This window comes from Nycticebus coucang, chromosome 3 (assembly GCF_027406575.1).
Source record: "Nycticebus coucang isolate mNycCou1 chromosome 3, mNycCou1.pri, whole genome shotgun sequence".
Taxonomy (NCBI): domain Eukaryota; kingdom Metazoa; phylum Chordata; class Mammalia; order Primates; family Lorisidae; genus Nycticebus; species Nycticebus coucang.
This window is the reverse complement of record NC_069782.1, coordinates 5,385,791-5,411,115: the sequence shown is the minus strand read 5'-3', so window position 1 is coordinate 5,411,115 and position 25,325 is coordinate 5,385,791. Positions and strand designations below refer to the sequence as shown.

Genomic DNA, 25,325 nt, shown 5'->3' with positions numbered 1-25,325 from the left:
GCAGCTTAGGCACTCGCTTCTTACATAAATTTCAGAAGTGCCTTGCCTTTGAGTACCACTGGCCCCAGAGTTAAAGGGCCCAGTCTGGAGAGTGATACAGGCCCCACTGGGGCCCAGAACAGGCCACAGAGGTGACCATGGTACCTGGTGCAGCTGAGGAATGCTCTCAGGTCCCACCCTGGAGGGAGGATTAAGAGTTCAAATAGCTGCTCTTGAGCAATTAAAGTGTCCATCAGGACGTTCTGATGGAATCACAGAAGATTAGCCTCCTCTGCTCCAGTGCTCAGCCAGGGCCCAGATACCCTCCTCTGTAATCCCCAGTAAGTGGTGGTCTGGCCTGGGATGAAAGCCACGCCAGAAGTGAGAACCCCAGTCCTCCATGGCCCACTAGGATTCTAGATGACTTTAATCACTGCAAAGGTCTTGATGCTGAGTGTCTCCAAGTTGGATCTCCTTCATATACAGCACTTCAACAACTCCACTCCTGTTCATGTCTCATTAAATCTTTTCTTTTCTTTTTTTTGAGATGGAGTCTCGCCCTGTCAACCCAGGCTAGAGTGCAATGTCATCTTCATGTCTTAGAGTAACCTTAAATTCTTGGGCTCAAGTGATCCTCCTGCCTCATCCTCCCAAGTAGCTGGGACTACAGACGCCTGCCACAACACCCAGCTAGTTTTTCTATTTTAGTAGAGACAGGGTGGGGGGTGGGGGGGCGGAGGGGTCTGGCTCTTGCTCAGGTTGGTTTTGAACTCCTGAGCTCAAGGGATCCTCCTGCCTCAGATTCCCAGAGTGCTAAGACTACAGACGCCGCACCCGGACAAATCTCTTTTCTAAGCTAAAGACCCCGTTCACTCAACCTTTTCAAAACCTTCCCCATCTCCAGCCTTTCTGTCCAGATGTTCCAGCAGCTGGGCCCTGAGTAGGTTCTCTCTAGGCGCTGCCTGTTGGAGCCAAGAGAAATGACCTCATGCCCTGCCCACGGAAGCCCAGAGTCTGTGACGCCACACAGGCTGCTGCGTGTGACCAAGGTCAGTCTGTGATGCCACACAGGCTGCTGCGTGTGACCAAGGTCAGTCTGTGACGCCACACAGGCTGCTGCGTGTGACCAAGGTCAGTTTGTGATGCCACACAGGCTAATAATACACGTGACCCAGGTGCTCTTCTAGGCTCCTTTTTTCATATTTGAACATGGTGCACAACTTCACTGCCATTTCAGTAAATATGCCTAAACTGCCTATTAGTTATCTCTCGACTCTGCATTGAGTCTCTTGCTTAGCTGGCTCCGCAGACATCTCCGGCCTGCTGCTCTCCTGCCTTGGTCTGCTCTTTGGTGCATTTTTATAATACACCCTCTTCAGCGCTTTCCAGCAAAGTTTGTTTTAGATCCAAAACAGCTGAGTTCCACCTGATGAAAGGAGGCTACAGAAGGGAGCACTGGGCACCTCCCCCAGGCCCAGGGCAGCAACAGTGAGCTCCCTTCCTGGCTTTCCCTGTCCCAGACAGGCCATCAGTCTCTTGTTCTTCCTACAAGCAACGCCCTTGCCCTCTGCGGCTCTTTCCTCTTAGGTGCTGGCATTTCCCACCCTCCTCCACTCTGGGCTTCGGCTGGTGGATGCCCTTCCCCCACTTCTGGCTTCTCCTCCTGGCTAATGACAGTTTATTAAGACTTATCTCACTGCGCCTGTGGCTCAGTGAGTAAGGCGCCGGCCCCATATGCCGAGGGTGGCGGGTTCAAACCCAGCCCCCGCCAAACTGCAACAAAAAAATAGCCGGGCGTTGTGGCGGGCGCCTGTAGTCCCAGCTGCTTGGAGGCTGAGGCAAGAGAATCGCAAGCCCAAGAGCTAGAGGTTGCTGTGAGCTGTGTGACGCCATGGCACTCTACCCGAGGTCAGTACAGTGAAACTCTGTCTCTACCAAAAAAAAAAAAAAAAAAAAGACTTATCTCAGATGTCATGTCTCCTGGGAGTCTCTCCTTGGACACCCAGGCTGGCTGCGCACTTCTCCTGGCTGCTGTTGCTGTATTCGGATGTTTACCTTGCTGTAAGCAGCTCCAGCACAGGGACTGCACTTTGCCTCTGGACCCTGAGAACCCAGCACAAAGCCTGGCACACAGCAAGTTTCAGTTACTGCCTAATGGTTGTTGGAGTGAGTGGAAGGCTGAGTGCACTTGGCCTTTCTACTTACCCGCAGCAATCTGTCGGAAGTCCAACCAAATTTCTTGCTCTTGAAATCTCATGCTTAAAGCTTGCCAAGTTCCTTTCACAGGGGCCCCCTCTGAGCTTCCAACAATTTGTCCCTTTAACTCTCTATGAGCCACTGTGTGATATCTAGTGCTCACCTGACACCCCCACCTCCCCTTCCCCATCTGCAGAGACCTGTGCTATTAGCTGGGGGCCCTGCATAGCCTGGGCAGTGGGCCAGGAGCAGAAGCTGCACTTCAGACCGAAGCCCTGAGGACCTGTGTGTGACCCTCCAGCTCTGCAGTCCCCACCCCAGGGGCTGGGTTCCCCCTGAGATGATGAAGACAGAAGAGGAAAGCCGCAGATCCCCGAATCACTGCCTGTAAGGCAACTGTCCATCAGAGCTACCCCACGCGTTGCACTTATGGTGGGAAGGAAAAGAAATAGGATGTGCCAAGCTGCTGAGATGGGGGGGGGTGATTTATTAATTTACTTCTTCAGCATAAACTAAACCCTCCTGACTAATCTGAAGCTCTAAAACTAGTGCATTTTGTCATGCTAAATAAATGTAAAATGAATAAATAATGGATATTGAACACTTTTTTCATAACTATCTTCTGCCGTATTTTCTAATTTCATGTTTTCAGAAGAGCACGATGGTACTTTCCTGTTCACTTCCACCTAGTTCATGGAGTTCTGTCCTCTCTGACAGTGGACTTGAGCCTGCTCAGAGCACCTGAGCTGAGGGGTGTGTCAGGCTGCCCAGTTGCTCCCCCACTTCCCTGCAGCTCCACCCACGCCATGGGAGGACCTGTCTCTGGCACCGTTTCCGGCCGGCCTCCTTCCTGTCTTAGAAGGAGGCTCCCAGGTGCCCTGACAACCCATCGTGACCGCTGAGCCCTTCCTGCCGGCCCACGATGCCTTCCACTGGGCTGATGGGGAAGAGGGTGAGGGTGATTAAACTGATGTCACATTGACTTGTAGAAAAAGCAAGAAAAAGTACACCATGGTCAGGCATCTGTGCTGAGTGGATCGGGGCTAATTTATCATCATCATCTTTTCTTTTCCTTTATGCTTTTCTGGATTTTCTGAGCCTTCAAAAATGAGTGTGCATTAACATTATAATCAGGGAATTTTTTCAAATCTATATTATCTTTTGCTACTAGCTTTTATGCTTAGATATGCCCGGTACTCTACAGGAATCATACTGGTCAGTTTGCATAACTGCCCCACTGGGTAGATGGCTGGAGCCCAGAAGAGGTGAGCCACTGGTCACGGGGCCCTGGAAAGGGGTGTGGGCGCCAGCTCAGAGCACAGCCTCCTCTGCGGGCCGCGTGGCCTCCTCGAGGAGTTGTCCTGTCTCTGGGCACAACTCACCAGACTGAATCAAGCAGCCCCTTACCTCCTTCCCCTGCGGCCTCTCCTTCCAGGCCACTGAAGGTGAAATTTCACCCCCTGCATCTCTCTCAAGCATTCAGGCCTCTTAGCACCAACCAGGAGGCTCACGGTTCCCACCTCCTCTATGCCAGACCATTAGAAAGCCCCTTGTTCACCTCTGTGCTCCAGGCTCTGGCTTCACCCTCCTCCTCATAGCCAGAGTGATTGTTCTTGAAAGCAGGCCTGGCCAGGGCTTTTTCCTACTACTCCCCTGACCTTCAGGGCAAGGCCTCGCCTCATCCTTGCCTTTCGTGATGTGGCTCAGATTCCACACTGCTTCCTCTCCAGCAGCCCCAGGCTGTCTGTCCTCTGGTCGGCGGGGTTATGCAGCAGTCCCAGAAGGTGACACCCTCTTCTGCTCTCTAGGACATTTGTCTGGTGGCTGCACATCCTCTGTGCCACCCACTGGGCTGCTCCCAGGAGGTCTGCCTGGTCACAAGGTGGGATGAGGGCTGAGCCATGCTGTTTCCAAGGGCACCTCCAGCTTGGCAGTGGCTGTGGCTCCCACTCAGCACACCAGCTGAGATTCTAGCAGCTTCCACAACATCAGTGGCACTGGGTCAGGCTGGGGTGTGGGTTGCAGCCTAGGTTGCTGGCAGCTTCCTAATCTTCCCTCTGGCCCCAGCCTCTGGATGGGGCAGTGTCTAATCTCTGGGCAGCACCTCCCTCCTCTCTTGCTCCGATAGCTCACAGCAGCAGCAGCCTCCTGCTTTCTGACTAATAACCATGTTCCCTGTTTCAGACTCCCAGCCCTTTAGACACCTTTTGTTATTTACTACATTAAATCCTGCTTGGCCTGCCTGGGCGCGGTGGCTCACACCTATAATCTTAGCACTCTGGGAGGCCAAGGCGGGTGGATTGCTTGAGCTCACCAGTTCAAGACCAGCCTGAGTAAAGAAGGGAGACCCCTGTCTCTACTGAAAATGGAAAAATTGAGGCAAGAGGATCACTTGAGCCCACGAGTTGGAGGTTGCTGTGAGCTATGACACCATAGCACTCTACCCGGGGTGATAGCTTGAGACTGTCTCAAAAAAAAAAAAAAAAATCCTGCTTGGCTATAAATATTAAGAGTGGTTTCTATTTGCCCTGCCTGGACACTGATGAACATGTTCCTGAAGTTTCCCCTACCTTGAATGCTCCCTCTCCTTGGGGGTAATTCCCTGGGTGGCAGACACCAGTATAAGTCCCTCCATCTCTATTTTGGGCAAGCACGCGGGTGCAGAGTGCTGCTCCCAGTCTCCCTTGCGGGTAGGCATGGCCACGTAAATGGATTCTGGGCACAAGAATGTGGCAATGGCCACATTTCCATGCCTGGCCCCTGCAAAGTTGACCACGCCATCCTCTGTGCTTGGTCCCCTCTCTGCAGGCTAGACACAGAAGGTCCAGAGCATGATGGGATGCCTGGTTCCTGAAGGAGCCTGTGGGTACAGCACTTCCCACATCCACACTAGACCATGATGTCATTTCGGTGTAAGCCACTGAGATTTTGGCCTGGTTTGTTACCACGGCTAACTTACCCTGACAAATGTACCATGTAAACTAAGTCACCTTAACTAAGTCTCCTTAGAAATCTCAGTTTCACAAGGCAATAGAGTTGTGGAGCTGGATGCGGGTGAGGGTTGCATGACATTCTGAGTATGTTGGATACCACTGAACCGTATGCTTAGAAAAGGTTAACAAGGTAAATTTTATGTTATGTGCATTTTAACACATTAAAAAAAACCAACGGTGGGATTTTGTTAATCCTGATTCAATAACAATTTAATTTGATTTTGAAAATGTAGATATAGCATGAAATACTTTTTAGGAAACAGTTTATCTAATGAGATAAAATCAAAATAATAGGTACTATAATTTGTAAGGCTTACTAGTAAGTACCTCATCGAGCTAAGAGAAAAAAGAGCCCACAGGGGTCACGAAGAGAACAGGCGTACTGCCCCGAAGAGGTAACTTCTAAAACCAAAAGGGGGATTCACCTAGTGAGGGGAATAGAGAAATGATCACCCCAAGAACTGGACTTTTCAAATGCATTCAAACCAGAGTCCTGTAACTCTTGCACCCCTCCACTTCTTCATATGTTAATTCTGTCCTATGAAAAAACGTCATCTTGAAATAACTCAGCCTAAAAGCCAGTTTATCAGTCAACGACCTTTGAGGTCCTGCCATGTCCCCCAGGGAGACTGTGTGTAACAAGCAAGTATTCCTCTTCACAAGACCATGAGAGCAACTTGGGGGGTGAGCTCTGTATTGTTTATTCATCTCGGTCATCCTCAGCCCCACAGAGAGCCACACAGCCAGGCTGTTAGTGAGTGTTTGCTGCATGAACAAAAGGGAGAGCGTTTGCAGAGTGGCTGCCCTGTGCCGGGCCCTGTGCTAGCATGTCACGTGGGCCCCTTGAGGCGTCCCTGGTGACAGGGAACACTGGTCCTGCCTCACCGATGAGGAACATGAGGCCCAGAGAAGTTATGGAGGCAGCACAGAAGGAAGGGGTGCAGGGGCCAGGCCGTCGCTTTAACCACTCACCATGCACGGTGTAAGGTCAACTTAACAGCGGGACACAAAACTCTGCCCATGAGCAGCTGGTGAACAGGGCAGACATTGATCCATATCATAGTCAGACTCATAAATGTATAAAGACACTTTCGTCAAAAGCAACTTGATTATCTGTTGAGAATGGAAGCAGGATCTGTCCCACCCGGGGAAAAGGGCGCGGCTGCTATCATGCCCACAGGGGAACTGTGCCCCTACTCCCACGGCCGGCCCTCAGCCCAGCGGCTCGTCCCGCCCCACCTGAAGGAGGCAGCCACCTCCCCAACAGCCCCTCCCCAACCTGTCTCCTGACTTGCCTTCCTAAACTACAGCTATGCTCACCTCTCTCAAATCCTACCATTCCCAGCACCTGGTCATCAGTGCCTGAAAACCAGCACCCAGGAAGGGCATGAGCCTCCCCTTCCTTTCCGCCCCTGGGGCCGATGCCACTCCTGATAGGACGCTCCCATAGATCAGGCAGGCTCTCAACTCAGAACGGCCCCTTGTCCATCATGACCCGGGAAATTCTATTTCCACATCCCTCTGTTGTGCCTTAATCCTGAGCTATGTGCCACCCTCCCGCACCTCAGCTGCTTGCGTGGGTGCTCTCTGTGCCCCGGCACCTCCCTGAGGACAAGGCCCACGTGGTCAGACCGCAATCACCCGGGGTCTGCGGAGGGGGAGGGCCGTGCGTTTGCTGCTATACAAGACCTTTTTATTACTCAGAGCTATTAATGTCATCCTCTGACAGAGAAAGTGGATGAGGTGTCTAAATTGGCCCTGTGTTGCAACTGATCTTAAAAAAAAAATAGGGATTTTTGTAAAGTGCTTCATGTTGCTTTTCTAAATTAGACACAAAACAACCCACCTAATTCTAAACTCGGCCAACATGTCAGCCCTCCGCTTTGAACAGATGAAAAGCTACAAAATTATATGAACCGTTTCCTGAGCTGGCCTCCTGAGTGGACATACGACACTGGTGTGCCATTCTCGGAGTGCATTCTGGGAGTGCAAGTGGCAAGGAGCATGTCATGAGGAGGGGAGACGACCCTGGACCCTGGAAGCAGACCACTTTGCTAGTGCGCCTTGAACCTTGAACTTGCCTGGGGAACAGCAGGAACAGCACAGCCGGGGCCTGGCTCCCGCACAAACAAATCTAAGTACGTTTTGAAAAAAGGAACCAGTGTCAGATACTATTCTGTTTAAGAGATCCTCAGGAAACTACTCCAAGTTGCCAAAATTTGGCCATTTTCTTCCCACAAATTACCTATCTATAGAACAGTTGTGAACACTGACTTCCTTCCTTAGGCAATCAAGAGAAACTTTTTCTCCTTTACCCTCTGCATGCACTGAGTTAAGTCTTCGGAGAAGGAAGTTATTTCTCCAAAACAGTACAAGCATGGGCTTGAACACCCAGTCCCATGGAAAGGCAGACGGCCAGAGTCCAGGACTGACGAGGGATGCTCACCAGGGTTGCCATGTTCCTGAAGATCAGCCTGTCCCTCAAGGACCAAGAGGCAAGGACACAGGACAGGTGCACCCCCCACTGTGTCCTGAAGTAGTTAGGAAACACTTGTGTTGAAATTAGAGCAAGCGCCCCGAGACCATCCAAAGGGCAGACGGCCAGTCTTCACACACTGCTTACCTCGACCAGAGCTTCTCAAATTCTCTCGGTGTGAGGGGAATATCAAACCCGTACAGAGCGTTCTTTATATCCCGCCGTCGGAGGATGCCATTGCCCTCGCTGTCAGTTTCCATAAAATGCTACAACATTAGAAGGTAGTTTTTAGTAACATGCAAAATGTACTCACAACAACATAGAAGATTTTCAACAGTCAATGTCTGAAACAGTCGAAGGCAGTGGTTCTCAACCTTCCTAATGCCGCGACCTTTTAATACATGTTGTGGTGATCCCCAACCATAAAATTATTTTCGTTGCTACTTCATAGCTTAATTTTGCTGCTGTTATGAATCGTAATGTAAATATCTGATATGCAGGATGTATTAGACGACCCATGTGAAAGGGTCGTTCAACCCCCAAAGGGGTCGCGACCCACTGGTTGAGAACTGCTGATCTAAGGCATTTCTCCCCAGTAGACCCAAAATACCCACCTGGCCCTTCATAGAAATGGTGTGTTGGAGCCTGCTCTAAGGTATGGACAATACTCTTTTCCTTCATCTGAATGGTTGTTATGTGGTGATTACTTTAAATTTATTTAAAATGTACGTATACTTTTTATATACTTAACAACTTAAAAAGTAATTAAGCTTTAAAAAAAATTAAGTCTGGATCAGGCACAGTGGCTCATGCCTGTAATCCCAGCACTCTGGGAGGCTAAGGCGGGTGGATTGCCTGAGCTCACAGGTTTGAGACCAGCCAGAGCCAGAGCAAGACCCCATCTCCAAAAGTAGCCAGGCGTAGTGGTGGACACCTGTAGTCCCAGCTACTTGGGAGGCTGAGGGAAGAGAATTGCTTGAGCCTAAGAGTTTGAGGTTGCTGTGAGCTGTGATGAGGGCAACAAAGTGAGACTCTGTCTCAAAAAAAAAAAAAAAAAAAAATTAAGTCTGCAGGATTTCAAAGTCCTTTTAAAAACATGTAGCAGGTTTGCCATGTGAAAAACTTGGAAGTCACCATTCTGTCCCAATAACGAGTAAAAATCTGAACAAATTGAGAGACCAACAACTCTTCTTGGATTGTTCCCCCAAACTGGAGAGAAATACAGGCAAATACAGAGAATCACAACTTACTAGAACAGATACCCATGAGCAGAACCCGTGCCGAGAAGACAGAGCTGAGGAAACACTTCCTAACTCGTTCCACGAGACCAAATACCAGACCCAGACAAAGATATTATAAGTAATGAACCAATATTTCTCATGCACATATATGTAAAATTACTCAACAAAATATTAGCAGATTGAGTCCCACAGTATATAAAGGGAATTATCTGCCATGACAAAGTGGGATCTATCCCAGATACACAAATTTGGTTCAACGCCTGAAAGTCAATTAATGTAATATATCAACCACATCAACAGAGATAAGAAGAAAACCACATGTTTATATCAATAGATGCATAAAAAGTATCTGCAAAGTTCAAGACTCTCCCATGACAACAATCCTCAGTAAACAAGGAATAGAGAACTTCCTCAATTCGATAAATGATATCTACAAAAAACCTGTGGCTAACATTATACCTAATGATGAGAAACCAGAGGATTTGCTGCTAAGGTCAGGAACAAGGCAAAGATGTTTTTCCTACCACTGCTTTTCAACCATATGTTGGAAGTCCTAGCTAATGCAATAAGATAAGAAAAGGAAATAAAAGGCATACTGATTGGGAAGGAAGATATAAAACTGACCTTATTCACAGATAACATGATTGTTTATGTAGAAAGAATAGACAACCAAAATGCTCCTGGAACTGATAAGGAACTATGCCAAGATTGGTACGCAAAAGTCAACCACTTTCCTATATACCAGCAATAAACAAGTGGAATCCTAAATTAAAGATTCAATACCATTTATGTTAGCACTGCCAAAAATTAAATACTTAGGTATAAATCCATCCAAATATGGCAGATGGTAGAACTAAAGGCCTCCCCAGAGCACTTGTCACACTCGTGTTGATTATTATTTTTTCACAGCACTGGTCTGCCTTGTCAATCTGCTTTGTTGCGTGTTGACTATCACCTCCTCTGATGGGCCTTGGTTACCACGGGATCCCATCACATAACTGAGCAAGGCTGGTATATGCTGAATAAGGCAAGGCAGGGAAGGGTGAAGCTGGGAAGGGCCTTGGACTGGGCCTGGGGTCCATGGAGAACAGTGTCACGGTGGGGCCTGGGAGGCTGGTCTGGCCTGCCTGATGGCGTGGACTGCTGGGAGGGGAGGAGAAAGAGGCCGGAAGAGCAGCAGAGGGTGTGGATGAGGGAGGCAGAGCCCAGGGCCAGTGGAGAGGAGAGGCTGGCTGGAGAGCAAGGGGTTCTTTTACTAGGTCAGACCCAAGGAGTTAAAGGTTCAAGACAAGCTGGCAAAGAGCACATCCTGCTCTTTCCCCAGCTGATAGGCACCATGTCAGCTATAGTTTCAGGGCAGACCCTGCCCTGCACTGCTGCCCTCAGTGCCTCAGTGGGTCTCACAGAGCTTTGATCTGTGTGACTGGCCAGGCTGGGCCAGCGCTGACAATTCACTACTCTATGAGGGACAGAGGGCAGAGCAGAGGCAGTGCCAGGAGCCTAATAGGTCTTAAAAGACAGAACTCCATCTTGGGCACAGGCCAGGAAAGAGCAAACAGAAAGAAAACCACCAAATGAAGTGAAGCAGACTTCAAAATAATATGGAAACACATCTCTAATGCTGTTTTAAAAAATACTTCTCAGAGGGAAGTTACTGTGTCCTTACTGCATTAGAAAATGATGACCCATGTCCCATCCTAGATGTTAGAACAAACCCAGTTTTGCACATTTGGTTCTATGATGCTGTAGGTACAGCCGTCATTGCCATTGTCAGATCATACATCCCCATCTCAACAGCACGATCACAATTTACATGATCGCACATGGAAGGTACTAGCCTTATACATAAATGCGCTTCTATAATTTTGGCAAGAAAAGAGGACATAGCTCTTTTTTTTTTTTTGAGAAGGAGTCTTACCCTGTCACCCTAGAGTGCTATGGAGTTATCATAGCTTATAGCAACCTCAAACTCCTGGGGCAAGCTAACCTCTTGCCTTCGTTTTTCTATTTTTTAGTAGGGACGGGGGTCTCATTCTTGCTCAGGCTGGTCTCCAACTCCTGAGCTCAAGTAATCTGCCTGCCTTGGCCTTCTAGAGTGTTAGGATTACAGGCATGAGCCCCTGTGCCAGGGCCAGAGGTAGCTCTTAAAAACACGTTTGTATCATGTAAGATTAAGCATGACAGCATCTCAACATTGTTCATTTAAAGTTATAATTCACATCAAGTCTGAAATTATGCCAGGAATTTCAACCCATATGATTCCTACAATTACCTATCTTTCTAAACATCATTGACCTTGAATTTGAGAATTTAGTCTAAACAAGTCTTTCGAGAATAGAAGGTGTCACCACTGGGTATTCAGGGCTGTGTTCCCACCTCAGTGGCTGGATCTGAACAGCTTGAACATCCCAGTGGTCTTGAAACATTGAAATAGATTTTCCCTCCTTTTAAGGAAATAATCACTTTCTTACCTTGGACAAGTCTAACCATCTGTTTTTCGCTTTGGTAACAAGATACTGATGGGCCTGTTCACAAGCCAGTTCTGAATCTGCGACCTTCTGTTTTGGTCTTAAGAGAAAAAAAAAAAAATAACTGTGTTTAAATTTAATGGGCTCATTAATCTCCCAAGGGGTTCCCCTAGCCCCTGTTTGTTTCAAAGATATCATTAAAGTCTGTTGTTCCACATCTGGTCTAACTTAATTCTTAAAATACAGTCTTATTTCCCCAGATGCATGCTAGGAAAGTCTCCTTAAATTTTGTAAGTCCTTGTTTATTTTCAGATAAATGCTATTCGACTTTTTTTTTTTTTCCCAGCAAACAAAACAAACAGAGCTCATTTATTCTCAGAGGGGGGAAAAACACAATATAACCTTAAGTGTCTTAGGAAGACAACAACTAAAAACTTTTATCTGAATTTGTGAGCTGGAGTACAGACATAGGAAGGAAACAGCTGGGGAGCTGTCGGTTGTAGCTCACGGTCACAGTCAGGCCTACAGGGTTTAAAGACGATCAAAATTCTGTCATATTCACTGACAGGATGGACAATGAAGACACTTACAAAAAGCCCCTGTGCTGGTGGCCCTGGCTGGGCCACAGGACAGCACAGAGGAGACAGGGCAGAGGGGATGGGAGGCCCTGGGTCTTCCCGCACCCAAGACCAGAGCAGAGGAGCATGGACATCTGTAAGCTGGTCACAAACACGCCCGACCCGGCCAGGGTGCCCTCATCAGGTGAGTCTCCTCCTCCACTGCCCGTGACCTCTTCCCTCTCCCACTGATTTCTGAGAGGTCATCCCTTCCATGTCCCACCTACAACCGTGGTGCTGCTGATCAGAACCTATACCACTGTCCCACAGCCTCACCTGTTTTTCTGCTCCATCTCCCTCCAACTGCCTACCGGACTCCACAGAACCATGGAACTTCAGGGGTGGAGAGGCAGACACAGCCCAGCCAGCCCCACTCCCTGTCCCGACCTCACCAAGGAAGGCTTTGCAAGGCTCCTGGGATCATACTGCATTTAAAGAGACTGTAAGCCCTAATGAGGTATATTTGCCTGTCCTCCCAGATCCCACCTACACCTCACCTGGACCTCCCCAAAAGTGCTCTCACGAAGTGCCCGATGACAGCAGAGTCACCATCTGAACACATATCCAAATGGCCCCCGGCCCCAGCAAACCGATTTCTAGGTCATGAAGCTTGAGTATTTCTCTAGTCGCCTGTGCTCAAACCAGGTGACTAAGGAAGAGAGTTAGCTGATTTCCCAGCCATCGCTCCCCTTTCTCATGTTACAGACTTATCCCTCCAGAGCTCAGGACGTCTTCCTTCCTGAGGCAGACCCCTCTAGTCACCCCTCTCCCCCTGCCTGGCTCATTAGATCCTGACAACCAGTCAGATCTGGCCTTCCGATCAGCCGGTCTTGTCAGTCACAAAAACACAGGAACGGCACCATGTGCTGCTCCCGTCCCGCAGACACGACGGCCAATAGCGTGGGCAGAGCCCAGGTCCTCACAGAGCCAACGCTGTGATGGGGACCTCAGGACAAACACACAGAAAAATAAGCCAATCAGACAACGCCAGATACTGCATGTGACTCAGAATGAAGCGGGAAGGTCAGGAGCTGCTCCCGGAGCCGTGTGAAGATGCTGGGGACATGTGCCAGGCAGGGGGCGAGTCCTGGGATGTGCTTCCGGCCCCAGCTCCTGAAGCAGGCACATGTCACCTTCTCTCCCTCTTGTGACAACCAAATAACCTGCACGGAATATGAAAAGGAGCTCTCTGGGGACACTAAAGAGTAAGCAACAGGAGGCTGATGGGCAGCGAAACCCAACCCGAAGATGCTCAGGTTGCTCAGCTCTGACTTCCATGGAGTTTGCCTTCCTTGTTTCCGGGGCTGGATTTCAGGTGGCCCCAACTCCAGAACTAGGCAGCAGAGGTGCACAGGAAGAGCTCCAACAGCAGCACACCTGTCTTCCTGAGCAAAGGACCAGGAGCAAGGGCCCCTGAGGTACAAACCCCTCTTTTGCTTCCTTTCATGTTCCTCGACCCATTCCAGGACCACACTTTGCAGTGGTGCCAGCAACAGCCGTGGCCTCATGGGCTTCTGAAACTCTGACATCTTCTCTGTGACCAGAGGACACAGGAGGGGCCTGTGAGTGGAGGAATGCCGGGACCCCGTGACGTTCTTCTCTTGCTATGTTATCCTGGGGGTGGGCCCGGCTGTGAGATGTGTACAGCAGGACAAATAGGCTAAAACTTAAGATTTTCCGGCCAGGAGCCCCCAGAAATAGTCTTTAGGGAAGGAAAGAATCGGGGGAGATGACAGAGCAGAGAGGCTGGAGGAAGGCATCCCTGCCTCTGTGGGGGGAGTTGCAAGGTCAGCCTTGCTGTGCGTCAGTGTAGACTCGCCCGCAGCAGTGCAGCCATGGCTCTGAGAACTCGACCACTGTGTAGTGGAGACGGCCCCGGGTGGGGCGGACGTAGGCTTCCCTGAACAGTGCTGCAATGACTTTCAAAACTAAACTGGCATTAAAACCACAGAAGGCAGGTCAGGACGTGTGTGACACTAACTGGGTTGATTGCCTGCTAAACAAATAACTAAACCAACACCCTACAGAGGGTTTAACAGAAACAGAATGTCACGGTAAAATACCTGAAATGCCCAGGACGCAATCCAAATTATACAAAGAGACAGAAAAACAGGAAAATCTCAATCATTACCAAGGTAAAAGACAATGGCCACCAACTCTAAGATTAGTCATGCTGAAATGATCACATTTGAAAGCCGTTACTGTATTCACGAGGTAAGAGTGGACATCCTTGAAATGAGTGGAAAGAGAGAAGCTCTGAGGCAAGAGGGAGGGGGAGGGGAGGGGAAGGGAAAAGAAAATAACCGAGCAGAAACTTCAAAAATGTTCAACATGACTAATCATCAGGGAAATGTGAATCTAACCCACACTGAGATACTATTTCTCCCAGTTAGAACAGCAAATGCTGGACACAGATGGAAGGAAAGTGGAAACTCCTCCACTGTGGTGGGATTGTAAAGCAGCATTCCCCAAAAGACGAAAACAGAACGAACTGTTAACCCCACTGCTGGGTGTGTATCCAAAGGAAAGGAGATCAGTACGTCGAAGAGACGTCTGTACTCCATGTTTCCTGCAGCACTGTCCACAGTCGCCAAAATACGAGATCAAACAAGGGGGCCACCAATGGATAAACGGACAAAGAAATCTGGTCTGCACGTGCAGTGGAGTATTACTCAGCCGTGAAGAGAGTGAACTCCCATCACTGGAAGCAACTTGAACAGAACTGGAGTAGGGACCCAGCTAATCCAGTATGACCTCAGTTTACCTTGATTACATCCAAAAAGACTGTTCCCATGAAAGTCATGTTCAAAGGAACTGGGATTAGACTTCCAATAAATCCTTTAGAGGACATAATTCAACCACAAAAATATGTAACTCCTTAAAATAGTGCCTAGCGCATGAGGACAGGGATCCTGTTGCTTTGTTCACTTTTGTATCCCACTGTCATATGGGTGCGCAAAGAACACAAATTCATTTCCAAACCGATCATGCCCCAAATGGCTAAGGGAGGAAAGTTAAGACTGGAAGGTGTTTCCCAACTAGTATATGGACCAGAAGATGAACGCACAGTGGTTAGGGTGACACGGACCCTATGAGCCAACGCTCTCGGTGAGTGAGTGATATACCAGGCATTTCTAAGGACAAAAAGGAAATTTGGTATTTTCATTCAGTTAATCATTCAAAAGGAAGGACTTGACTGGGCAATATTTTGTGACAATCTAATTGGTAAAAGGACACAGGAGAGTGTTCTTTCATCTTTAATGATGTTCGTGCACTGAAATGTACTGTGTGGGTTTCAGTGGATACAGGGTCAAGGCAGGTGCAAGGCAGGTGTGTTTTAAACAAGGGACCAGCAGGGAATCAAGAAGATGTAGACAAGAAGTCCCTGGACCCATCATTCTGCGTGTTCTCTAGGATTCTGAAAGGGGAAATATTTCGCAGTTACGAAGCAAACAATATAGTGTCTTCTAACAGAGTCATGAACTCTCACTTTTCAAAAGTATTGTGTTTTGAAGACACAGGTGGAAAGTGAAGGCCCAGAGGTAGAGAGGCTCAACCAAGAGGCAACGAGGCTTCTGGACAGGGAGGCTTTCAGGTCCCCTAGGTAGTGAGGGGGACAGAGGCCAGGGCTCAGGCACCTCCCAACAGGCTCCAGGGGCTCAAATCCCCACCTCACCCCCACCACCCGTGTCCTGTGGACATGTCACCAACTCTTCTCTGAGCCTTAGTTCTTTTATCTGTGAAGCCAGGTAGGAAAGCTACCTTGCAGGACTGTTGGAGTATTAAAGGACACGTCTTCAGGAAGCACAGCACAGTCCAGGCCACGGAAGGCTCAGCTTTTAGAAGCTGTGTCTTGGAGTGGGGCTCAAAGCTGTCTCTCCACCAGGCCCTGGGGGGCAGCCTCTCCTCCTTTGCATCCACTCTCCCCTGCTGGGGCTACTGGACAAGGATTACGACACAGTCCAGCATGGGGGCTCCTGCTCAGGCTGCCTTCCTGCCCTCCTGGCTTCCTCCTCTGCCTCTCCCCCCCACCAGGCAGGCTGCCCCCACTCACACCCTCTCCGCATTTTCCAAAGTGCTCCCAATACGCCCACTCTGTGATTTTGCATGTGCTGTTCACTGACCTTGAAGGACCTTTCCTCTAGTCTGCACCTGGCAAACTCCTACTCAAACTTCAAGATCCAGCTCAATGTCCCCACTTTCCCTGAGCACCTCAAGAACCTTCGGCTCTGCCCTCCCTGTGCTCTTGTGGCACTTTCTCCCTCCTCTGTGTCAACATAGCTCTTTATCCCTTCTCCTGCCTCACATCCGACCATGAGCTCCCCAAAGCAAGCACCTGAGTCTTATCCGTCTGTGCCCCACCTAGCCCAGGAAGGCACCCAGCACAGAGTAAGCCCTCCATGAACACATGCTGAATAAACAAATCATAAGGGTGAGTCATTTGAACGAGAAGATTGCACTCTGTGGCAGTCCCCAGAAACTTCTCTGGGCAGCATTTTTTGTCTTGCTTTAATGTCAGGCAGTCAAGTCTCATCTAGAAGCGCCTCAGAACCTAAGCGATTGGAAGCAGGTGTCCAACTCACGTGGCATATGATCATTTTGCTTAGGAAAAAATTTAGCAATTCTCTTACTTGCTTGCTTTTTTTTTTCAGATAGACAAAATCTATGAGCAGAGAGGGAAAAAATCAAAGTGCAACTTCAGAGGGTCTTCTGTGGCCCAGCCAGGGGTCACAATGGTCTGGCATAGTGGCCATGGATTCTGGGGACTTTTGCTCTGTGGGGAGCTGCCCTGGCCCAGGTAGAAAGAACAGTTGTTTGGAGCCCCTGGGGGCCAGGCATGCCTCAAGGACAAAACAGCACAGTGAATGTGCTATACTCTCTTATCAGAAAACACACCTCTGGCTTAGCATGATAGAGGATAACATTTCAGGAATACTAACATCACTTCATTCACGGAAGTCAGCACAGATTTCAGCAGGGAGCCAAGGGGGACAGATCAGAGTGACTCCTTTTATTAGAAGGATTTATTTGTTCTGTAAAATTTGGATTCAGTCAAAAGGCCATACTCAAGGATCCAGAAGGCTGAATGTAGCGCCAAGGCCACAGTTTCCCCACCCATGGACGGTGGTCCCTAGTAGGCCTCCAAGGAGTGTGTCCCCTTGGCAAGGGCTTACCTGGGTTGAATTCACACACAGCCCTCTGCCTGGACCTGCAGTGGGCTCAGTGCAAGGGCCGAGCCTCGGCAGAGTACAGAGTGTGCACCAAGGTCTCCCAAGTTCTGCTTTTAAAAGCTGAGCATAAAGGACATATATTTGACTCCAGATTAATACATAGGAAAAGTAAGTATATGTGTATATTTATGTGCATAGGGAAAGGACTGGACCCCAGGCAAATATGAAAATAATGCTCCCAGATGGTGAGACCAGGGTCGTATTTTCTGATTGTTCTATGTCAAATGCATGTCCTTTGTACAACTTTTCTGAAACTAAGAAAAGGAAAAAATAATCCCTCTGTCCTTTGTATCCCTTTGTGGACTTTGTGGTGGCAAAGGCCAACGTACAAGAAAGACACCCAGGGCGGCACCTGTGGCTCAAAGGAGTAGGGTGCCGGCCCCATATGCAGGAGGTGGCGGGTTCAAACCCAGCCCTGACCAAAAACTGCAAAAAAAAAAAAAAAAAGACACCCAGCTGCCTCTTACCTGATGATCCTCTGAGGTGCCTCTTCTCTGAACGGTCTCTTTTCACACAGATTTCGAAATTCCCGGAAATTTAAAGTGACGCTGAGTCTCAAGCCAAGAAGGGCCAGGAAGCGCTCGAATTCTTCGTCCCTGAGGTTGAGCAGCAGCTGCAGCAGCAGCCTGTGCAGGTCCCGCATGCTGATGATGCCGTCCATGTCGGTGTCCATTTTAAAGAAGGCCGAGTAGGAGTCCTGCAAGCAAGACACGGGTCAAGGCACCGGCCTGGCAACCCTGGATGTGCTGGGACGGCCATGTTCCATGGTCATCATCGATAACATTGATCTTAGAATGGGAGCTTGGTAACCAGATGGAATCTCCAGTTAGTGATCAGGATGGGGAAGATGCTTCAGAGCACAGGAGAATTTGGGGTGCAGCTCCCCATAGGCCTGCCAGCTCCCACCCACAGCCCCTTCTCTCCAGGCCTTTGCCGCTCCCCACTTGGCCTCCTGACGCGCTCTCTCCACCCCCTGGGTGGTGACTCGTTCTGATTCCCAGGTGCCTGCAGCCCTACTTCACACTCTTCCTTGTCACTTTAATCATCCTCTGTTACTTCTTGGAACAAAGGGACTCTAGGTCATTCTGCAGCTGCCACTTCTCCTGTGTCGCCTGCTACAACCATGCATGCCACGCCCAGCCCCGCACTTTCCCCTAGAGCTGTGCCCAGTGCCGTATCCCACTGCTGGGCCCCAGTTGCACCGGCTGTGGCTTGCTGCCCCCTTTTCTGGCCAGCTCATGCTTGGTTGGGGCTTACAATCCAGGGAAGGGCCCCCTCCTCCAGGAAGTCCTCCTTACAGGGCTCTCTCCCCGTGCCCCCATAGCAGGCTTCAGTTTTACCGTCTATGTATAGGGTTAGACTGAGCTCCCTGGGACAGGGCTGGTGTCTTTCATTCCCGGCATTCAGGACAGACACGTAAGCGCACGTAAGCGTGTGGCACTGTGTGGTGGTGCGTGCGTGCCGTGGGCTGCAGGTGTGGATCCTAGAGCCACAGTGCCTTGGTGCTCATGATCCTCCCCCACCTTGTGAGGAGAGGCTCCTTACTCCTCCTCCCAGCATGTGTCCTCAGGGAGGGGAGGGGTCTCGGAATTAAAAAGCTCCTCTCCCGTCCCCCCACGCACATGTAGCTCCCTCTCTCTGACTGGTACTGAGTCTGCAGAGGGAGACGCTTGGTGTCCCGTGGGGACTGGGGAGTGACTGGGCACCAGGACTCCCACCCTCGGTGGGCTGCGTGGCTGGGCACAGGGTGGAGCTGGTCACAACCTACCCGGAACTCCTCCTTCAGCCTCCTGGGGAAAAGTTTCAGGCACTCTTCAGCAGTTATGAAGTGGCCTTTCTGGCGGCTTTTTGAAGAAACTGGAGTCTGAGGTGGAGATGCTTCTGGCCCACTCCTCGGAGTGTCTGAAACAGTGATGTAAATCAGAAGCCTTCCGTTAGTGCCAGACTCAACACAGCACCTCCTCCTGCCCCTGAGCTGTGGGACGCTGTGACATCCACTGCCTGAGAGTTGGACACAGCGGCCACTTTGCTAGGACCCAGCCTTCAATTTTTCGGACGTGTCCCCCCTGTCCTCTAGACTGCGAGGCAGCCTTCCACAATAGCATCGCCCTGGGCACCCTGGCACGTTCCCTTGTCCTGAGTCCTCATCATTCCTGTTGCTTATCTCCCAACCCGGAGGCAGAGGATGAGAATTCTTGCCTCTTTTTGTTTCCTGGAATCATCTCCTAAAGGCAAAAGTGTGTAATTATTCAGTAATCACTACTTCAACAGGGATACCTTGACCTTGCACCTGTTAGAAGGCACGGCAGGGGCCGTCCATATTCCTTGGTAAACATATCATCACATTCATCTTATACAGGGGGAGATGGGCACGGAGGGTCCCCCAGGGGCACAGCTGATCGGCCACCATGCCCTCACCCTCCCCTAAACTGAGGAGGAAGGTGTCACCTGCTGGGCACGGGTTAACCATGGGGGAGTTGCCACAGTCTCCTCTGTGAGGTGGAGTGAGGCAAGGGGAGGAAGGAAGTGCAGCCTTTATTTAAAAACCAATCCATTTCCATCAGGTGGGGATCATCTGAGTGTGGCCTTGTGTCAAAGCCAGGCCACATAGTAGGCACTTGGTTCCAGAGCAGCTCTGCACACAGCACAAACCTTGCTCTCTCCATGTCTCCAGGAGATAGATGCTGCAGGGCACCCGGGGCCGTGGTCACCTTCTGGCCCCTTCTGTAGCCTGTCTTTAGCCTCACTCCACCTCACAGAGGAGACTGTGGCAACTCCCCCATGGTTAACCCGTGCCCAGCAGGTGACACCTACCCCACCCACTGCCGGACCCATCTGCCCTGTCCCCACTGACCTCTGGCCTGGGGCCACCAGAGTCTCCCATGGTCTCTTGGGGGGACTGATGGAGACCATAAGGCTGCTCAGAGTGGGAGGGCAGGGGCAGGCAGGAAGGGGGAGAGTCAGCTGGGCAGTCAGCAGGCTGAGAGCAGGTCTCGCTGAGACACTCGCCAGCCCATGACCCTGGGCGCACGCTTCCTCATCTGAGACGTGACCACAGCTGGCACACTCAAAACATCTGAGACATGAGCACAGCTGGTACACAGGAAACACACACTCAAATGCGCGTGAGCTCCTTTTCCTTCCCTTTATTTTACTTCAAAAATTCAAAACATACACCCAGAGAAAGTGTCAAAATTCTAAAATCCTGTGGCTTGTCACTTTGCCCTTTCTCGGGAATATGAGGCCTCTCTTTCCAGAGCTGGCAAACGGAAGTCTGGCTTGGGGGGCCCTTGGAGACCAACCGGCCAGGTTTTCCAAGGAAACGTGCTACCTGGCTTGGTCATCGCCAGACCCAAGGCTGGGAGAATGGCAAAGCACAGCGTCCCTCCCCTCCAGCCCACAGGGAGTGTGCAGCAAGAGAGAAGGGAATTCTATTGACGTACATCTGTGCCATTTCTGCAGTTTTTCCATTGGGCTTGTTTCTCCATCTGAATGTTCTTAAGTGTGAAAAAGCAAGGGGAGGGTCGTGTAGCACAGATACTGGTTTCCTAACAAGCATGGGGGCCTGGGTGTGGACTCTGACCACCTTCCCTGCCTGTGCTGGTATTATGAATCACAGCCGGCCAGCACCTGTGTGAGGAGGACTGTCTTACCAGACATGAGCTGTAAGTGAAGAAACGGGCTTTGGAGTAAAGTTCATGAACCATCTGTACTGGGAGTGTACAGATGGTACACTCTTTGGGCAAAGTTCTGCACTCACAGTTCCATTTGACTCAGTGAAAAGAAAATGCCAGAACATAGTCTGATAAAATTAAACCAAAACGTCTGACTGTAGTCCCAGAACACACGTGTCTTAGCATCTCAGTTAGTGCTACTTCGCCCTGAGGGGCCTGGTGGCACCACCACCCAAGACTTACACTACTGTGCTGGGCATGCACCTGGCCATTCGCTACCTTCGAATCCTGTTGCAAAATCAAGATAACTCATCCCTTCCTCCTTATAGCCTATTTTTCTGGTCAGCAGAGCATACTGGTCATCATCCATGGGCATTCCGGTGTCTTCCAGTACCTGGTGGGGAAGAGAGGCCGTGATAGAAAGGCATTAGCTTGTCCCATGGTCCCCACTAGGCCCAGCTCCTCCTGCCCTTCCCACCACAGCCCCAGGCTCAGCCTGGGATTGCCACCCCTCCACCCCCATCCACCGGCTGCTAGAGGGCAGGGCCAGGTGTGCTGCATCCCGGGCCCGCGACAGGACTGTTTGGTAAGCAAAGGAAGGACCAGCACGCAGGTCAGATGATGCTCAGCTTGCAGGCACATCACAAACCTCCTCAGGACCTCCAGATTCAACTTGTCACTGCAGTGCCTTTCAGTGGCGTAAGTTATATTCTCATATATTCAAGGGAACACAAGCAAGGCAGTTTGGGCAGGGGAAACTGTAAGTTTTCACTGACGTTTCATTGTGACCCATGGCTTAAATGGAAGGCTTCTGTGCCTTTTGAGGAGGAAGGTATCCATGGACATCCTTCGTCCTCTCCTTTGCTCATCCACTCACTAAACTTCATTCCTGCTCCCTCTGACGTGCCACCTCCATTGTGTATGTCATGGGAGAGAGAACGCGGGTCCCTGCACTGCAGATATGGAGGTAGAATCGTCTGGACGACACCTTCGCAGACAGAGTAAGGAGGCTGATCCTTGTACTGTTGATGGAGCAGACAAGGCCCTTTGGCCAACAACCCAGGCTGAGCTACCTGCCTAGAGCTGAGCCGCCCAGCAGGTGGGCTGTTCTCAAAGTATTCACAATTTAAATGAGAAAACGGGGCTTCCAGAAAAGGACGCAATCAGAATTCAATGTGTGTCTGTGAGTGTAGGGGCCAAAGACATCTACTGATAGGAGAACTGAGCCCACCTTGGACAGAGGATGGAAGGTTTTCTGGGAGCTGTGTTTGCACTGGGGAGTGGAGAAGGGTGGTGGCTGAGGAATATGTGGACGGGCGTTTACAGCGTCAGGCGGCTGTGGCCGCAGAGGAAGCTGCAGAGAGGTGAGAGAGCAGGACCGACCTATGCTCTCTGCACAGTGAAGACTCGGCCCCAGGGAGGGCGCAGCAGGCCAGGCCAAGACAGCCTGGTGTTGACATTGTCACCACTGTCATTATGCAGTAAAACTTCTTGCCTGTTATGTGCCAGGCCCTGTGCTGTGTTCTTCACAGGTGCTACCTAGAGATCATTGAAGCCTTATCAGAGCCTTGAGAAAGGCTCTCTCACTAACACCATTGGAGACATGTGGACGCTGAGGCTTAGGGCTTTAGGGCACTTGTCCCAGTCACAGACCTAGGAAGCGGCAGACCTGGAGTTCAAACCCAGTTCTTATTAGTAACCACTATGATGGCTCTGCTGTCAGCATAAGGTCAGCAGGGCCAGACAAAGAACGGGGCAGTGGAAACCGAGAGGAAATGGCGCGTTCGGAACAGCAGGGGTGCCGCGCAGCCCGGGGAGACTTGCGGGTGGGCAGGAGAGGAGGGTGGGGGCCCCTGAGGAGCTGCGCCAGGCTGGGAGATGGGGAGGCTGCGGGCTGGCTCTTCCTGGCCTCTGGTTCTGACTAAGGGGGGAGCTTTCGCCCTCGGCCCCCTCAGGCTAGAGCTGCGGGAGATGAGCCCCCTCGGCTGCAGTCTGGATTTGGCTCTCAGGGAACAGGGTATTTTCCACAGTTTGTGGTGCCGTCATCAGCATTCTTTTGTCTGAGTGTCACCGTTTTCGGTGTATGGGAAGAGGACCAGGGAGCTGGCTTGTCTGTGACAGTAGCCATTGCACCTGCTGCTTCTCTCAGGGCCTGGCCCAGGCGCGGCTACGCAGCTGGGTGCCCTGTGGATGGGGCAGGATGCAGGTGCTCTGTACCTGGTGGCCAGAGCCGGATGGGGCTGTGTTGGACGTTGGGGCTCTCTCAAGGGCCTGCCCGGTGACTGGGGCGGCTTTACGTCCTCTGCATGGGCGACAGCTCGACTCTGCAGAGGAACCGGTGCCAGTGTGCGGCGGCGCGAGTGTTCAGGTAGAAAGCGGTGGCCCACACAGAAGCACCCGTGGCCGCCATGGGGCTCTGATTGGGGGTTTGCTTTGAAAAGTAACTTTATATTTTAAAAACAATTGCACATGAATTATTCATCACAAATTCCTCCTGCTCAGCTCTTTCATAAAAACATATGTAGTAGAGAGTAAGAAAATGTCCGTAGAGAGGCCTGAAGCACCAGGAAGAGCTGCTGGGCCGGGTGTAGGTGCGCAGCCCCCAAGGGGCCCGGAGCAACACAAAGGATGCGAGAGCCGGTGGGTGCGGCTCTCAGAAGAGGCGCCGAGCGTTTCGTGAATACCCATCTCTCCCATGCCTCGCCCAGGCCACCCCACGCCACTCTTATTGCTACGTGGAACACAGCAGCACACCAGCTGGATTCACCACCATCAAGGAGGCCATTTACAACACAACGGAGGGCTGGCCTGCAACAGTTACAAGACGGACTTAAAACGTTTACCAGTTCAGTCACTGCCTTTGGTCTTTTCCAGGAGGCATTTCCCTCAGAAAGTTGCTCAGAGAGACAAACTGTATATCTAGTCTGGCACGTTCTGAGTCACTGGATAGTCAAGTCTGCCGTCCCTGGGATGTCACTTAGATCGTAGACTCATTGCTCCTCAGACGGATTCCCCCACATTCCACGGGGTCGTTGCTGGGCTCTCCACGCAGGAAGGTGCCCACATGGGTGCCCAACCATGGACGTGAGGACCAGGCTCTTCTAAGCCCGGCTACCACGTAGCATCCTGTGGAAGCCACCTGCCAGTTCCTACGTGTCACGCGTCGGCTGTGTCTCTGTGGAAACTGCTTGGTGGTTATGCCAGGGAACCCAGTATGCACCCTTAACTCTTCACAGCCCATTTAGAGTTACTGTTGGGCCGCTTCACATAAATGTATACCCTGCGCCCTGTCCTCTATGTTCTAGCTGCAGTTTGTTTTGTATTTACATATATTATAAACCTCACAAGACAATGCTATCATTTTTGCTTTGGATACTCCTGTGCATTTTTTAAGAAAAATATAGCCAGGTGGTGCCTGTGGCTCAAAGAAGTAGGGTGCCAGCCCCATATGCCGGAGGTGGTAGGTTCAAACCCAGCCCTGGCCAAAAACTGCAAAAAAAAAAAAAAAAAAAGAAAAATATAGCCTTTTGGATCCAATTGGATCCAAAACATTGGTGATGTTTTTTATTCTTCCATTAACATCTAAGTCTTCCTAGCATCAAACTCCTTCAGCTAGCACAGACTGTCCCTCGTACAGAGCCCAGCACATGGCAGGCACCCAGCAAATTGCTGTTGGATAGAGAAATTACCAGCACTCCTTTTCCACCTCCATATCCCGAGAGCATATGGCAGATGCTCAATAAATACTGAATGAAAAGAAGGCGAGGGAGGCCAACATGAGAACTCAGGCACCAGACACTCACCAACTCGCACTGTCTTGTCTGGACAGACCTTGAGTTTGACAAAGGGAGTCCACGTCTATGCACATGTGAGTGCAAAGCGATCACTCAGCCCTGGCTGGAAAGGGGTAGAATCCCAAGATGCTGTGAGGAGACCCGTGAAATGACCCCAGAGGAAAGGGAGGGAGGACGGGACTGTGAGGCTCTGTGCGGTCACTTACAGATGGTGCAGAGACCTCAGGCTGGATGCTGCACTGTGCTGGACCCGTAGCGGCCTCGGTACTCTACCCTTCTCCCCTGACTACTATGCTTAGTGAAGTTCTCTTTGGAAAATGCTAGTTATGGGGCACCAAGGAAAAGATTCGTGTTTATACTTCAAGCAGAGATTTAAAGGACACCCCCCATGGAGTTCTGGGGCACAAAGTTTGGAAACTGTTTTTCCAGCCATCCTTCCCCACATGGAGATCACATGGCCTATGTTCCTTGTGGCAAAACCAAAGAGAGTTACAGGTTTCACTTTTAAAGGTAATAGTACTTTCATTTCTTTATATACACGTTCATAGACAAAATGAAACAGGCACCAAAAAACCCCCAAAAAACCTTATCTTCTCTAGAATTTTCAGATGACTCCCCACCTTCTAGTCCACTCCTCCACCCAATGAGATCTCACC

At 50.4% G+C, this 25,325-nt stretch overlaps 1 protein-coding gene across 1 annotated transcript in view; it reads right to left on the bottom strand.

Moving 5' to 3' along the window:
* EFCAB6 (EF-hand calcium binding domain 6) overlaps positions 1–25,325 on the bottom strand; it is a 228,447-nt gene that overhangs the window by 72,441 nt on the left and 130,681 nt on the right. Inside the window, exons 18-22 of the mRNA XM_053585237.1 lie at positions 21,140–21,269; positions 18,970–19,103; positions 17,669–17,898; positions 11,357–11,453; positions 7,792–7,910 (exon numbers count right to left, since the gene is read on the bottom strand). Of these exons, the coding sequence (XP_053441212.1) occupies positions 7,792–7,910; positions 11,357–11,453; positions 17,669–17,898; positions 18,970–19,103; positions 21,140–21,269 (710 nt within the window). The remainder of the gene's footprint in view (positions 1–7,791; positions 7,911–11,356; positions 11,454–17,668; positions 17,899–18,969; positions 19,104–21,139; positions 21,270–25,325) is intronic.